This window comes from Emys orbicularis, chromosome 2, assembly GCF_028017835.1.
Source record: "Emys orbicularis isolate rEmyOrb1 chromosome 2, rEmyOrb1.hap1, whole genome shotgun sequence".
NCBI lineage: Eukaryota > Metazoa > Chordata > Testudines > Emydidae > Emys > Emys orbicularis.
The window spans coordinates 74,644,624-74,661,860 of record NC_088684.1 but is presented as its reverse complement, the minus strand read 5'-3'; the positions used below and the strand labels follow the sequence as shown (position 1 = coordinate 74,661,860).

Here is a 17,237-nt window from a genome sequence, read left to right as displayed (position 1 = left end):
TCAAACTTATGATGATAAATTCTGAAAATCTTATTTCATCATATAAAAGAAAAGGTTCTCCTGATTCCAAAGGACCAAGCCCCAGACCCAGGTCAAATGATAACTTATAGCTTACCCAAAATACATGCTTATAGTCAATTCTTGCTAACTAAACTAAAATTTATTAAAAAGAAAAGAGAGAGAGAGTTGGTTGAAAGATCAATATACATACAGGCTTGAGTTCAATTTCTTGAGGTCCAGATATATAGCAGAGATGAGCTTGTAGTTGCCAAAAGTCCTTTTAGAAATAGTCCATAGGTTGGTTTCAGAGTAGCAGCCGTGTTAGTCTGTATCCGCAAAAAGAACACAAGTAGTCCATAGCTTATAGTCCAATGTCCATATTCAGGGTGGCTCCAGTCAGTGACTGGGGATCTCAATCCTTATGGCTTAAGGTTTCCCCCTCTTGAAATCCAAAGCAGATCTGAGATGAAGAAGGATCGTGTCCCAGGGTTTTTATACATTTCCTGCAGCTTTTTGGCCTGAGGAAAAAAATAGGCTTAACTTTCCTTCTCCTAAACATCATGCAATTAGCACAGGATAATTTATCCATTAAACAGTTCAGATACAGGTTACCACAACCTTCAAAGAGACATATAGACAATAATACTATTTCACTCAAGTGTCTTCCTAAATATTAATACTCCTTTTTTGATCTTTGAATCAAAGTTATAGCAAAAGACAAGACTTGTTTGCTTACATCACAAGACCTGAGCAAACAGCTACCCTTCTATCTCTAACAATGCAGGCTTGCATTTCAAAGCTCTATTCATTTACATATCTTCCTAACCAGTCTTTAGAGTTCCACCATGGGTCAGGTCAGTCTGTGAGTTACTTAACTCTTTCTGGCCCTGTCACCTTTCAATGAGATATTATATTACACTCATAATGTCACAGAAATCTTCCCCAGCAAAGAAGGATAGTCAACAATACCCTACCTTGATGGTTGAGATAAAGGATGAGCAAACTTTGGAGTTAACACTTTCCCCTTCCCTCCATTCTCTCCCCCACTCTCCTGACCCTCGCTTCCTTTCCCTTCCAAAGAAACAACAACAAACAGTGTCCCTTTTGCATACTGTAGAAGATTTGTTGGGGACTCCTATGCACAAATTTCTGCCTGCCTTTCTTTCTCACCACAATCTGGAGTGTTTTCCTTAAAATGTGTATAAATAAAAAGTCTGTGTGGTCCTTTTATCTTTGATAAAACACAATTACTTTTAGTTAAGTTCTGTTTATGACAAATCTGCTGCGTATTTCTACAAGATGTGGACACAGGCAACTGCAGCATCTTCATTCAGTGCCTTCTTGCTCTCCACCCTCAGTCATCCTCTCCTCTCCTCTCTTCCTATGCTAGGCATATTTTTCGATACACTGTTCCTCTCACTGGCAGAGATGGTGGAGGTAGTTGTCAACTGTGGAATGATTAAGCACAGGTGGGTTCTACTCACGCCCATCCTTCCAGAAGACTTAAGTGCAAGATACGAGGCAGTGCGCCATAGATGTATGGTATGTTTCATGTATAATTAAAAAGAAGAAAATGGAGTTTTACTCCTTCACTGTGAAGGATGTCTAATTAGGAGGGGCACAGCAGTGCAGTCCTGTAATCACCTCCACATTTCCAGTGGGAAATATTTAGTCCTTAATATTACTTCAGTCATAAAAATAATGCAAAGTAATAAACCTCTCCTACTCCCTCCCCAATTCCCCAGGGCTTTTAGGAAATTAACAAAATCTTCCCAAGGTTTAAAATAAGACTCTGTGTCATTACATTAAAAAAAAAAAAAAAAGTAACTGACTAAGCTCTGCTTCATTTCTTATCATTCCATGTCCTTGCCCCCTTTGCTCTTATCAATGAGTCAGACTTCACTTCTTCCTTAGTTGTCTTCTCACATTCTCGTCTTCATGCCGTCTCCCATGTCACCCTCCGGGATAGAACTAACTCTCTGTTCAGTCTCAACAGGAGTCTTTTTTTCCACATCCCTCCTTTAAATTCAGTACTTCTGTAGGGCCACAAATGCTAAGCCTTCCAGACCATTCTAGTGCACTCCTTTTATAAGAATCACATCTGGCCCGAATGATTAGATTTTTATAAGTGGTTGATTCTTGCAAGTGGAGTATTTTAGTTAGTATGGGAATGATTTTGTCCCAATGGGTTTGATCACTATATGCAATTGATTCTTCTATCAGTGAGTCTTATAAATTGAGTGCACTGTATTTTGAAAAAGAGGATATAGGCCCCCATCCCCACAACACACGCACAGATACCGTTGATTAATAGTAATGTTTTTTCTTTTATATTAGTTCAGGAATATGTATAGCAACAAACAAGTGTTAAACATTTATTTAGACAATTTACAATATTAGTCAAGCTGTTAATGCATATTGCACATTATGGAGAGATGGATTTGTGGTAAATACATTGCTGAATTTTCATAGATGAGTAATGTAGTTCTGAACAATTAGGTTTTGGATTATATGTTTGGTCTCTTGTAATTTAGGTTTCAAGTTTGTTCCGTGTAGTGGTTCCAAAGATTAAAAAACTGGTACAAATTGTTGCTTAATTTTGTATATATTGTTTGATTGAGAACTAAATTTTGAATGTATCTGATGAAACGTGGGCCAACATTATAATATGAGAAAATGATGCAAATTCAGAATTTATTTCAGAAAACTAAAGTAAATAGAATCCTCTGTAAAGCATAGCTGCCATGCATCAACATCCTCAAGGAGCCAGTAGGCTGCATCCATTCATGGTGGTGCTGGTAATAGTGTATAAATGGATCTGTAAGAACTGAGCCAGCTGCACCTGAAATGACATCAAGAGTTCTATGAATACGTTTCTGGGTCCTGTTGTGCTGCTAGGTTGTTTTTGTTGTAGTAGTGAAGAGGAAAATTGACTGTCATTAATTAGATACTTGTAGCATTAGACTGATTTTCTGTCCTTGCACAGTGAGATGCTGGGTGTGTGATCAGTACGATCTCAGGTTTTTTCATTATATCACTTGTACTTGCAAAAAGGTTTTAAGGAGGTGAATATTTTTTGTGATGTTCCTTATCTTGAGTTCCAATCTGGAATTCAGTTTTGCAAATAAATCAATTGCTAATCTCAATTTAGACTTGTGTATACTAGCATAATCCTAACCACTATTTGGTGCCCCCAGCATATTTGTAATAACCCACATGCCCACTTACACACATTCTCCCAATAATGCAAAAGCAATCACATAGAATCATAGAATATCAGGATTGGAAGGGACCTCAGGAGGTCATCTATTCCAACCTCCTGCTCAAAGCAGGACCAGTTCCCAACTAAATCATCCCAGCCAGGGCTTTGTCAAGCCTGACCTTAAAAACCTCTAAGGAAGGAGCTTCCACCACCTCCCTAGGTAACCCATTCCAGTGCTTCACCACCCTCCTAGTGAAAAAGTTTTTCCTAATATCCAACCTAAACCTCCCCCACTGCAACTTGAGACCATTACTCCTTGTTCTGTCATCTGGTACCACTGAGAACAGTCTAGATCCATCCTCTTTGGAACCCCCTTTCAGGTAGTTGAAAGCAGCTATCAAATACCCCCTCATTCTTCTCTTCTGCAGACTAAACAATCCCAGTTCCCTCAGTCTTTCCTCATAAGTCATGTGCTCCAGCCCCCTAATCATTTTTGTTGCCCTCCTCTGGACTCTTTCCAATTTTTCCACATCCTTCTTGTAGTGTGGGGCCCAAAACTGGACACAGTACTCCAGATGAGGCCTCACCAATGTCGAATTGAGGGGAATGATCACATCCCTCGATCTGCTGGCAATGCCCCTACTTATACAGCCCAAAATGCGGTTAGCCTTCTTGGCAACAAGGGCACACTGTTGACTCATATCCAGCTTCTCGTCTACTGTAACCCCTAGGTCCTTTTCTGCAGAACTGCTTCCTAGCCATTCGGTCCCTAGTCTATACTAGTGCATGGGATTCTTCCATCCTAAGTGCAGGACTCTGCACTTGTCCTTGTTGAACCTCATCAGGTTTCTTTTGGCCCAATCCTCTAATTTGTCTAGGTCCCTCTGTATCCTATCCCTACCCTCCAGCGTATCTACCACTCCTCCCAGTTTCGTGTCATCTGCAAACTTGCTGAGAGTGCAGTCCACGCCATCCTCCAGATCATTAATGAAGATATTGAACAAAACCGGCCCCAGGACCGACCCTTGGGGCACTCCGCTTGATACCGGCTGCCAACTAGACCACTACTTACCATTGACCACTACCCGTTGAGCCTGATGATCTAGCCAGCTTTCTATCCACCTTATAGTCCATTCATCCAGCCCATACTTCTTTAACTTGCTGGCAAGAATACTGTGGGAGACCGTATCAAAAGCTTTGCTAAAGTCAAGGAATAACACATCCACTGCTTTCCCCTCATCCACAGACCCAGTTATCTCCTCATAGAAGGCAATTAGGTTAGTCAGGGCATGACTTGCCCTTGGTGAATCCATGCTGACTGTTCCTGATCACTTTCCTCTCCTCTAAGTGCTTCAGAACTGATTCCTTGAGGACCTGCTCCATGATTTTTCCAGGGACTGAGGTGAGGCTGACTGGCCTGTAGTTCCCCGGATCCTCCTCCTTCCCTTTTTTTCCCTTCTTTCCCATAGGCATTTGGATTAGACTCATGGTGAGCAAAGATACTGTTTGTGCATCTACTGTACTGGTAGATGCAGTACTATTGTGGATTGGATTGTTGGTGTTATAGCTCCAATAGTACAATTCTCCCACTACTATTCCACATCCATCATTGCTCATGCATCCTGTCTGGTATACTTTATGCACTTGACTATACATGGGTCAAGTTTGCTAGAAGCCACTTGTCTGTAAAAATAACACTGCACACAATGTGGGGCTCATTTGTGTGCTATATTGTAATGATCAACTTCTTCAGCAGCAACTGAGTTCATTTTGCTTCAGCCACTAGACTGTCTTAAGCCACTGGCCTTAATATGAGCATGCTGCCATTTGGCCTGACGCTGACTTGCAGGCGCTGAAGTCGATCTCAAGAAATGAGAAGATCCAGTGCTTCTTAAAAGAACATTGGCATCACCAAGTGTCTGAGTAATAGCTGAGATGGACCTCACTTGGAGTGGCAAGCAAGTTCTGTGAAAAGAGTGACCGTCGATAAAAATAGGTCCAGTGTGGAACAAAAAAGTATCCGTTTTTTGAAAGGCTGGATCAAGTCCTTGGTATACAGCCCAATATGCTTCTGGGTAGCGTGGAGGCTCCATGTATAGCACGGGTGAGAGATGAAGAGAAAGCTGATTCCATGGATCCAGAGGGATGAGGAGCTGAATTAAGATACCTTACTCTCTCTACCACTCACTGGTTGCAGTCCTTTCTCTGTGATTGGATCTTTTTAAAATGGGTTTGTGCTCTACCAGTGGAGGATCTTCAAGAATGGTGCTCACATGCTTAACCTACAAGGATATTTCACAGGAAGCCCCTCTAAAACCTCTTGAAGCAGTGCCTGCACTTTTAAAATTTATCTTAATTCTACTTTCTGTCACACCTTAGTTTCCTCCAAAAAGGAATCAAGTGTCTCTAGATGTTGGGAGGCACCTACGCTGTCTGCAAGGGTGCTCTGTAATTCCTTTCCCTCTTGAAAGGTCTCCTTGCTCAATCCCTGTCCCCCCATTCCCCTCCCCTCCCCCCCAACCCCCACGGCAGTGAAGCTAGTTTTGTATCCAGCAGCCTCGTTCACCCACTCTTCTATGACTCATACTATTTTAGCTGCTAATCTCTGATGTGGAACCTTGTGATGAAATACCTTTTTGAAAATCTAAATATACTTCATCCACTGACTCTCCCTTATATACCATGACAGTGATATCTTCAAAGAACTCCAGCAGGTTAGTTAAGTATGACTTCCTGGGCTTGATTCCATGTGGGGTGTCCTTAATCACACTGCTTGTTTAGGGGTACTCTTACCACATCCCTGAAGATAGTTTCCAAGTGTTTCTATACAACAAATGTTAAACTCAGTGATGTATAGTTCCGTGTTTTGTTTGTTTTTTGTTCATTTATTTAAATAATTGGGTTGTGTTTGCCAATTTCTAATCGTCTGGATCACTCTGATTTCAATTAAATTAAAAAAAAAAAATCCAACAGTTTCCTTTTTCTTGACACTTGTTCACCTCATCAAATCCAGTGTTTTATTTAAGTGGATCAAATATATAACCAGTTGTGTTATCTGTGTATTCTAGAAGATGCATCCCCACTTCGGGCAGATCTGTACTCTCTTTCTTTATAGACACAGGAACAAAGTATTACTTATCTACTGTTTCCTAATCTCCAATGTAAATCCTTTAATTCCATTTTCACTTGTTCTCCATAGCTTTTGTTATCCTTTGTCTATTACAAATATATTTGAAAAAATCTTTAGTGCTATTGTTGTTTGAATGTATTTATTTGTCCCAGAGCCCATTATATGCAAAGTGCTTTAAAAGCATTTTAGGCTAATCCCTACTCTGAGGAACTCACAATCAAGTTTTCTGCAATTTGTTATCTATTGTTTCATAATTGTGAGCAATTTGCTAACAGAGAAACATTAAACATTGTTTTGCAGATTATGCCTCCTTGTTCAGGATGCCTACGGAATGTTCAGTGAAGTGCAGTTGCAGACCCCATGTTCTGCAGAGGACATTGAACAGCATAGCAGGAGATGGGAAGGAAAATCCTGCACTTTAGCTGGAATAAGAATTTTGCAGAGAACCACAAGGGGAAGGTGAGAACAATCCCCTGAAAAAATATGCTGTGTACTGTGGCAGAGGTGATGTCATTTTATTTAATTAAGGATCAAGATACTTCGGAACACAAGGCAGACTTTGTTTGATCTGGTATTATAATCACCATTTGTAGAACACCATGCAGGTAGCAAAGCAATAAAGAGAAAATATAATATTTGAGCAGCTATACACAATCAGCATAAGCAAGTTTAGATAATATTAAGTATTTCCCAGGAAAAGGGGTGGAGGAGGAGAAGCAAGCTCATTATTGTTTACATTACGAATAGTTTTCCTCACTTCTAATAAGATTCAAAGACTCAAAAAGACAGATAAGACCTTGTAGGTAATTTAGTCCATCTCCTTCCCATTACAGGATTGGTCTCTACAGTACATTTTCTACAGTTTTGTCCAGTTTGGTTTAAAATGTCTCAAGCACTGCAGTTTCTTCTAGTATAAAAAGGCCTTTTCAGTTTTGCTTATGTTGCTTTGAAAGGGGTTTAAGCAAAACGGAGGGGAAAATCCCATTTTCAGTCCAGAATAAGCATGTCCACAATGAGTTATTCCAGTATAACTATATTGGTTTAACTATACTGGTAAAATTATACCAATATAACTGATAAAACTTTCCTATGTAGACAAGCCCTAAGAAAAGACTGTAGCAAGAAATCTGGAATACAAAATTAACCTATGGTACCTGGCTTAGTTTTGCTAATTGTGTGCAATGTATTTTATTTTTCAATGTAAATATGTCTGTAATCAGTCACAGAAAACTTATTTTAATGAGATTTATTATTTTGTGGAATAGCTTCTCAAGGGAAGTGGTGTAAGCGTGTCCACAAGGGGACATATGCCAATATTACTATATCAGTTTAAATTCTCACTCTATCTTATACCAGTATAACTTTCCCATGTAAACAAGTCCTTAGCATTAGTGCAGGTAAAAATATTTTTGATGAAAATTTTTTGGGTTGAAAAATGATGTTAGTTGAAACTGAAATGTTTCATGGAAACATCCGTTTCTGCAAGTTTTGTTGGGAAGATTTCTCAGATCCAGCCCATGAGAGACAGAAAGAGAGACTTTCAAAGCTTTCAAAATGTCTAATTTTCATTTTGCGTCAAAATGAAAACAAATTTTGAAACACTGAAATGTGTTGTGAAATGGAATTGTTGTTTTCTGGCCAGACTATTTAATATAGTTTTCTTCATCTGTGCCTGAAACACCTTTTGCCCCCTTTTATTACTCTGTACCAGTTAGTGCAGTATTAATTTTTGGATTATTTATGTATCTTAAAGAACAAATACTTCTCATTCATTCATAGCTCATTATTTTGATTTTTTTTGAAGTTACATATTTTCCAAAGAAATTATGGCTTTGGAATGCTGGATACAAATGAAGCCTTATAACTGGCTGTTAGTGAGTCTCAGCACTGCCTAGTAAATAAGGGTATGTCTACACTACAGGATTAATTCGAATTTATATAATTCGAATTTAGGAAACCGATTTTATAAATTCGAATGTATTCGGCCACACTAGGCACCATTAATTCGGTGGTGTGCGTCCAAGCTACCATAGTAGCATCGATTTCCAGAGCGTTGCATTGTGGGTAGCTTTTACATAGCTATCCCATAGTTCCCGCAGTCTCCACCCCCCTTGGAATTCTGGGTTGAGACCCCAGTGCATGATGGGGCAAAAAACATTGTCGCAGGTAGTTCTGGGTACAGCCTCCCCCTCCCTCCCTGAAAGCAACGGCAGACAACCATTTCGCGCCTTTTTTCCTGAGTGAACTCTGCAGACTCCATTCTGCATCAAGCATGGATCCCGTTGTGCTCCAGAACGCAGTCTTGAACATTATAAACACCTCGCGCTTTCTCGTGGAGTTTATGCTTACACAGGACCAGAAAAAAGAGGCGAGGAGGAGGAGGAGGCGGCGATTGCAGCGCAGCGACCAGCGTGATGAGGACATGGACACGGACACAGAATTCTCTGAGACCGCGGGCCCCGGTGCTTTGGAGATTATGATGTTAATGGGCCAGGTTATAGGCTTTGAACGCCGATTCTGGGCCCGGGAAACAAGCACAGACTGGTGGGACCGCATAGTGTTGCAGGTGTGGGACGATTCCCAGTGGCTGAGAAACTTTCGCATGCGTAAGGGCACTTTCATGGAACTTTGTGACTTGCTTTCCCCTGCCCTGAAGCGCCAGAATACCAAGATGAGAGCAGCCCTCACAGTTGAGAAGCGAGTGGCGATAGCCCTGTGGAAGCTTGCAACGCCAGACAGCTACCGGTCAGTCGGGAATCAATTTGGAGTGGGCAAATCTACTGTGGGGGCTGCTGTGATGCAAGTAGCCAAAGCAATCACGGAGGTGCTGCTACGAAAGGTAGTGACTCTGGGAAATGTGCAGGTCATAGTGGATGGCTTTGCTGCAATGGGATTCCCTAACTGTGGTGGGGCAATAGATGGAACCCATATTCCTATCTTGGCACCGGAGCACCAGGGTACCCAGTACATAAACCGCAAGGGGTACTTCTCAATGGTGCTGCAAGCACTTGTGGATCACAAGGGACGTTTCACCAACATCCATGTGGGCTGGCCGGGAAGGGTTCATGACGCTCGCGTCTTCAGGAACACCAATCTGTTTAAACGGCTGCAGCAAGGGACTTACTTTCCGGACCAGAAAATAACCGTGGGGGATGTTGAAATGCCAATTGTTATTCTTGGGGACCCAGCCTACCCCTTAATGCCATGGCTCATGAAGCCATACACAGGCAGCCTGGACAGGAGTCAGGAGTTGTTCAACTACAGGCTGAGCAAGTGCAGAATGGTGGTAGAATGTGCATTTGGCCGTTTAAAAGGTCGCTGGCGATCCTTATTGACTCGCTCAGACCTCAGCCAAACCAATATCCCCATTGTTATTACTGCTTGCTGTGTGCTTCACAATCTCTGTGAGAGCAAGGGGGAGACCTTTATGGCAGGGTGGGAGGCTGAGGCAAATCGCCTGGCTGCTGATTACTCGCAGCCAGACACCAGGGCGATTAGAAGAGCACACGATGAAGCGCTGCGCATTAGGGAAGCTTTGAAAACCAGTTTCATGACTGGCCAGGCTACAGTGTGAAATTTATGTTTGTTTATCCTTCCTGAAAACCCGCCCCCTTTATTGACTCATTCTCTGTAAGGAACCCACCCTCCCCCTTCCCCCAGCTTGCTTTCAAAGGAAATAAAGTCACCATTGTTTAAAAATCATTTATTCTTTATGAATTGATTATAGAAAGAGGGAGAGAACCTGAGTGGGGTTTGGGAGGAGGATCAGCGGGAAGGAAAAGCCCAGTAAAAAAAGGTTAAGAAAATGGCAGCCTTTTGCTTGGGCTGTCCACTGGGGTGGAATGGGAGGGTGTACGGAGCCTCCCCCCCCGTGTTCTTACACATCTGGGTGGGGAGGCTATGGAAAATGGTGAGGAGGTAGGGGGGTTATACAGGGGCTGTAGCGGCACAGAACCTGAGTGGGGTTTGGGAGGAGGATCAGCGGGAAGGAAAAGCCCAGTAAAAAAAGGTTTAAAAAATGGCAGCCTTTTGCTTGGGCTGTCCACTGGGGTGGAATGGGAGGGTGTACGGAGCCTCCCCCCCCCGTGTTCTTACACGTCTGGGTGTGGAGGCTATGGAACATGGTGAGGAGGTAGGGGGGTTATACAGGGGCTGTAGCGGCACTCGGTTCTCCAGCAGCCGTTCCTGAAGCTCCACCAGACGCCGGAGCATGTCTGTTTGCTCACGCAGCAGCCCCAGCGTTGCTTCCCGACTCCTCTGATCTTCCTGCCGCCACCTCTCATCTCGAGCGTCTCTCCTCTCCTCACGTTGGTCCCTTCTGTCCTCACGTTGGTCCCTCATGTCCTCACGTTGGTCCCTCATGTCCTCACGTTGGTCCCTCCTGTCCTCACGGTCACTGGCTTCTTTCCTATACTTGCAAACCGTCTCCTTCCACTCATTCAGATGAGCTCTTTCATTCCTGGTGGATTGCATGATTTCGGAAAACATCTCTTCTCTCGTGTTTTTTTTACGACGCCTTATCTGGGATAGCCTTCGGGAAGGAGGAGGGAGGCTTGAAACATTTGCACCTGCTGGAGGGAGTGAAAAAAGGAGAGAATTTTTTTAAAAGATACATTTTTCAGAACAATGCTTATACTCTTTCACGGTGTATACTATTCACATTACATAGCACATGTGATTTCTGTGCAAGGTCGCATTTTGCCTCTTAATATTGAGTGCCTGTGGCTTTGCTGCTAGAGATCACAGACGCAGGTCGGGGCAACAGAATTCACCTTGCATGCTGCCATGGTAAGCCACTGTCTTTAGGCTTCTGCGCCCTGCTTTCCCACATACCAAGCAAAGCCCGTTGTGCTGCAGTTTTCCTGTTAGCTTGTTTTCTGCTGCTGAAGGTTAACACCCCCCCCCCCATCCAATTCTCTGGGATGAGTGCTTTATCCCTCCCCCCACCGCCTGGCTGGTATCAGGGAAGATCCCTGCAGGAACCAAACTAACACCCCCCCCCCCCCCACCCGCCATGAATTCTCTGGGATGAGTGCTTTATCCCTCCCCCCACCGCGTGGCTGGTATCAGGGAAGATCCCTGCAGGAACCAAACTAACACCCCCCCCCCCACCCGCCATGAATTCTCTGGGATGAGTGCTTTATCCCTCCCCCCACCGCGTGGCTGGTATCAGGGAACATCCCTGCAGGAACCAAACTAACACCCCCCCCCCCCCCACCCGCCATGAATTCTCTGGGATGAGTGCTTTCTCCCTCCCCCCACCGCGTGGCTGGTATCAGGGAAGATCCCTGCAGGAACCAAACTAACACCCCCCCCCCACCCGCCATGAATTCTCTGGGATGAGTGCTTTATCCCTCCCCCCACCGCCTGGCTGGTATCAGGGAAGATCCCTGCTAGCAAAACGCGAAAAGCTCTGGGCCAATCCTCCCCCCCCCCCTTGCACTTGGCTAAATGCAGGGAAGGATTTCTTTTCAGCCACAGGCAAACAGCCCAGTAGGAACGGCCACCTCAGTCCCCTTAATTAAATTCCCTTATTTCAACCAGGTTACCCTAAGCGATATCACTCTCCTGAGGATTACACAGCAAGATAAAGAACGGATGTTGCTTGAATGCCAGCAAACACCGGGACCATACGCTGCCAGGCTCTGTCAGGCAATGATACCAGATTACTTGCTACTAGCATGGCGTGGTCAAGTGTCCTACCATGGAGGACGGAATAAGGCTGCACTGCCCAGAAACCTTGTGGCAAGGCTTTTGGAGTACCTCCAGGAGAGCTTCATGGAGATGTCCCTGGAGGATTTCCGCTCCATCCCCAGACATGTTAACAGACTTTTCCAGTAGCTGTACTGGCTGCGAATGCATCCCAAGTGCTCAGGGCAAATTAATCATTAAAAATGCTTGCTTTTAAACCATGTTTTATATTTTAAAAGGTAAACTCACCTGAGGTCCCTTCCATGGGGTCATGGTCTTGGGTGCTGGCTTGGGAGGCTTGGGAGGGTACTTCAGTCAGGGTGAGAAACAGTTCCTGGCTGTTGGGGAGAACGGAGAGCTGGGTGCTCTCTGCCAGCTCGTCCTCCTCCTCCTCCTCTTCCCCTTCCGCGGAATCATCAGGTGTCCCTGATGAGATTATCCCCAGCTCGGAATCCACAGTCAGAGGTGGGGTAGTGGTGGCGGCCCCCCCTAGAAATGCATTTAGCTCAGCGTAGAAGCGGCATGTCCGCGGCTCTGACCCGGAGCGACCGTTTGCCTCCTTTGCTTTTTGATAGGCTTGTCTGAGCTCCTTGACTTTCACGCGGCACTGATCTGTGTCCCTATTGTGGCCTCTCTCCATCATGCCCTTGGAAATTTTTTCATAAGTTTTGGCATTTCGTCTTTTCGAACGCAGTTCAGCTAGCACTGAATCCTCTCCCCATATAGAGATCAAATCCAGTACCTCCTGTACGGTCCATGCTGGTGCTCTTTTTCGATTATCAGCCTGCATGGTTACCTGTGCTGATGAGCTCTCTGTGGTCACCTGTGCTCTCCACGCTGTGCAAACAGGAAATGAAATTCAAATGTTCCCGGGGCTTTTCCTGTCCACCTGGCCAGTGCATGCGAGTTCAGATTGCTGGCCAGAGCGGTCACAATGGTGCACTGTGGGATAGCTCCTGGAGGCCAATAACATCGAATTGCGGCCACACTAACGCTAATTCGAATTGACAAATTCGATTTTGGCGCTACTCCGCTCGTCGGGGTGGAGTACAGAAATCGAATTAAAGGGCCCTTTAATTCGAATTAAATGGCTTCGTTGTGTGGACGGTTCCAGAGTTAATTCGAATTAAAGCCACTAAATCCGAATTAAAGGTGTAGTGTAGACCAGGCCTAAGAGACAGACTTTAAAAAATTTAAATTCTATTTCAGAGCAACAGTAACTCACTTCTGGCTGCCCTGAGGAGGGTCAGACTATACAGTAGAGCTGGGGGGAAAATTTTCTCATACAACTGTTTTTCACTGAAAAATGCAGATTTTGGTCAACCAAAACAGTTTGCAAATTTGGATCAATTTCAACAAATTGTTTGTCAGGAAAAACAACAAAAACCCAAAATGTTGAAACTGTTTGTATAGTCATTTCTGAAATGGAATGTTAAGACATTTTGTTTTAGAAAAGTGTCTTGGTTTTGAATTTTGCTCAGTATTGTTTAAATTTTTAAGTTTTTAAAAATCTCAAAATGAGCACAATATTTCATTTCAGGTTGACCTAAACATTTTGGGTTGACCCAATAAATTTTTTTCCGGATCTGCACCCAAACCAAACATTGTTATTCAAACAGCCCTCCTATGCAGTGCTTAAAACACTAGTGGCTGGTCTGGGCTAGTGCTGCTGGAGCTGCATTGGTGGGAACATAAAAGGAATGGGTTACCTAGGGAGGTGGTGGAATCTCCTTCCTTAGAGGTTTTTAAAGTCAGGCTTGACAAAGTCCTGGCTGGGATGATTTAGTTGGGGATTGGTCGTGCTTTGAGCAGGGGGTTGGACTAGATGACCTCTAGAGGTTCCTTCCAACCCTGATAGTCTATGATTCTATGAAGAAGGCTATTTTAAATCCAGGGATAGCTAACATGATTTGCAACATGGTTTTACTGTCCAATGTTTAAATTATGCTTTATTCCAGCGATTCTCAAACTTTTCGCAGACCCCCAAGCCTGCTTCTAATTTTGCTCAACCCCAGCTCAGCCCCAGGCCCGCCCCGCCCCCACTCCACCCCTTCCCCCAAGGCCCCACCTCCGCCTCATATTTTCCTGTCCCTACTCCGCCCCTGCCCCTCCTCTTCCTCACCTCTTTCTGTCCCATCCCCTGAGCGTGCCTCATCCCCACTACTCCCCCTCCCTCTCAGCATCTCCTGCACGCCGCTGAACAGTTGTTCCGTGGCATGCAGGAGACACTGGGAGAGACAGGGAGGAGTTGATCAGCGGAGCCGGTGGCACCAGACATGACTCACAGATGCCTAGAGGTCCGCGGACCACAGTTAGAGAACCACTGCTTTATTCTAAAAATGGTTTCTTTACACTCATGTTTCTGTCATCTGTGTCCCTAACCATGAGTGTTTCAAATGCTGCAGGAAATGCCAAAAGGTGACTCTTAAGGTGTTGGTTTCAGGAAAACCATCAATGGATTCTAAAATGGCTGTAAAGGAATAAAAGTATAAAGTATGAGGAAAAAAATGTTTTTTCCCTCTGCCCCCCTTCACCCTTGGGGCATGTGAGTCTGGAGTAAGCCAAAATGGGTGATAAGCTCCAACATGTGTCTGTTGTTCCACAATCCCAAGGACTGGAATCTCACTTAAATACTCAGAATGCTCTCTGTTCCCTTAGTCTTGGGTGTTTGGTAGACAAGATTTTTCTTTACAGTCTGATAAGCATGTGCTTACTTTAAGGACCAAAATGTAGCCTAGGTTCAGAAGGCAGTAAAGGGTATTTTAGACTCTGACCACAGACTGCTAACTAGCCTGAACGAATTCTGGGGATGGTGGGCCTGGCACATTAGGGTAGGGCAGAGGGAACCATATACTCTTCTGCTGGGGGACATAAATGCTCTGGAAGAGAAGGTGGCTGAGAGCTCACACAAATGAGTCATATCCTGACCCAGAGCAGCCCATGCAGCGCTTGACCATTGGGATTATGATGGTTATTGCTGTAGGGCTGCAGTAATCCCCATGCAGTGCCATTGTGGGGGAAGAGGGAAAAGGTTGGGTACAGGGTCTCCCAGTGTTGTTTTTTGAAGGAGGTCACTGGGGGCTCTCTCTCCACTTCTCTGATTGTTGGGGTTGGGATGGGCCTTTGGTTCAAAGGACAATCTAGGACTATGCAGTTCATTTAGGCCCTGTTCTAAAGCCCTTTGAAGTTAATGGAAGGATTCCCATTGGACTGGTTTAGTATTGGGGCCCTAGTGTCTACAAGGAACACCTTCTGCAAGGCTCTCACAGCAATGAACCCTTTCCCCTGTTAGGAAACTAAAGGAAGAAATGTCTCCCCTGACATCATTGTCCAGTATCTGGCTGCCGTATATGGCAGATGGATAGTGTGGAGTCACAGAGAAGCTGTTGTGATTTACTAAGTTTATACAAGTCATTACTGTAGAAGCTGGATTAATAGCATGTGGTTCGGTATCTGTTTCCTGACCATCTTTTTCCTCTCCACTATTCTCATTCACATTAGACCACTAACCCTCCCTGCACCTCTCTTCCCTGACCTGCACATTTTGCGTCAGCCTAACAGAGACTAAAGTAATATGAAGGTTTGAAGAGAGAAAAGCAGACCCAGTGAAATTTTTTGCCATTTAGTGTTTGATGTGTATATTCTATATTTCTCAAACCAACCCTCCCCCCGCTTGCTAATCTTATAAATTTAGTCTCTTGGGAAAGGAGAAGTGAGATTGCCCCAGGTTTCCTCAGGGATGTAGATAGCAATTTCTAAGCTGTACACATTCCAACCTATATGTCACCTCCCCTCTGCAGTATACTCCACATTTTCCAAGATAGCTTCAGTGTGATCACTAACCAAGTGGATGCAGTTATGGGTAAAGATTGAATAGTGTGTTCAATAAAAGGGGGGGAAAATAACCTGCAAATTGTCTATGAAATGCTTCCTTACAGGAAGTTAAAATTGTATGCTGCGACGTACATGGTGCTTGTCTATCTACACTTATGGATTTCTCTGTGTTGGTACTTTAGTTCTGATTGGTGTTGGAAATAAGGTGTAAATTTTTAATAGTGAAGGTAATTAATCTTTGCCCATGGATATGGTGGATTCTCCATCATTAGCAATTTTAAAATCAAAATTAGAAATTTTTTTTAGAAAGCTATGCTCTAGTATAAAAGGAAATATTTTGGGGGAACTCTGTGACCTGTGTTAATCAGGAGGTCAGACTAGATGATCAAAATGGTCCCTTTTGGCCTTGAAATCTGTGAATACATACAATAAGCTCTCCTTTAGTAGTTTATAAAGCTTTTCCCTTGGTCAGGCAGGCACTAAGTGACTTCATGATGACAATTCCAAAAGCAAACTATTAGTTCTTCTTCAAGTAGTGTCCTTATGGGTGCTCCACTCTGGGTGCGCTTGCCCTCTGTGTGCCTTTGATCGAAGATGTTTGCCCCGTGCACGGATGTTACTCGGTCTTGTGATCCATGCAGTTGCGATATAACACTGCATGAGCTGTGGGAAGCGGCGTGGGCTGAGGGATGTGCTGGCTGCCGCTTCCTGCAGCCCCCATTGGCCTGGAGCAGCGAACCGCGGCCAGTGGGAGCTGCGATCGGCTGAATCTGCGGACGCGGCAGGTAAACAAACTGGCCCAGCCCGCCAGGGGGCTTACCCTGGTGGGCCACGTGCCAAAAGTTGCCGATCCCTGCTGTAGGGTATACCCTGCTAGGAGGGGTACGGAGGAACATTTGGGGGGTGCACGGTAGGGCCCAGGTTAGCCCCTATGAGGGGCAGGGAGGGAGCACCACCCAGCCCCACTCCACCCCCAGCCCAGCTCCGGCCACAGCTCCACTCAACCCCCTGTCCACCTCCAGCTCAGCTCAGCCCTCATTCACTCTCTGCCCCCAGAACAGCTCCTCCTCCATCCCCATATCCAAAGGAGGTCCCAAATATGGTTGAAGCCCTTCTTTTTGATGCGGTATTAAACTGTTCGATTGCAGCACGGACTAATCGTTATGCATGCTAAAGGATTGCAAGGCTACTTTGCATTCTCTCAGTATCTATACACCTGCCCACAAGAGAGAGGTTTGGTAAGACCCAGACAGTGCAGAAATCCTGTCCACCCAATAATCGAGCTCCCAGAGATCATACAGACCTCAACACAAAAGTTACCTCTCTTTGGCCTGTCAACTCTCCTTCCCCATTCCTTTTCAGGGACCCCGACCCCTCTCA

The 17,237-nt window shown here is 44.5% G+C and overlaps 1 protein-coding gene across 1 annotated transcript in view; it reads left to right on the top strand.

The window, feature by feature from the left end:
* SPIDR (scaffold protein involved in DNA repair) overlaps window positions 1-17,237 on the top strand; it is a gene marked incomplete at its 5' end in the record, with an annotated part of 326,096 nt that overhangs the window by 276,003 nt on the left and 32,856 nt on the right. Inside the window, one exon of the mRNA XM_065397658.1 lies at window positions 6,633-6,791. Within this exon, the coding sequence (XP_065253730.1) occupies window positions 6,633-6,791 (159 nt within the window). The remainder of the gene's footprint in view (window positions 1-6,632; window positions 6,792-17,237) is intronic.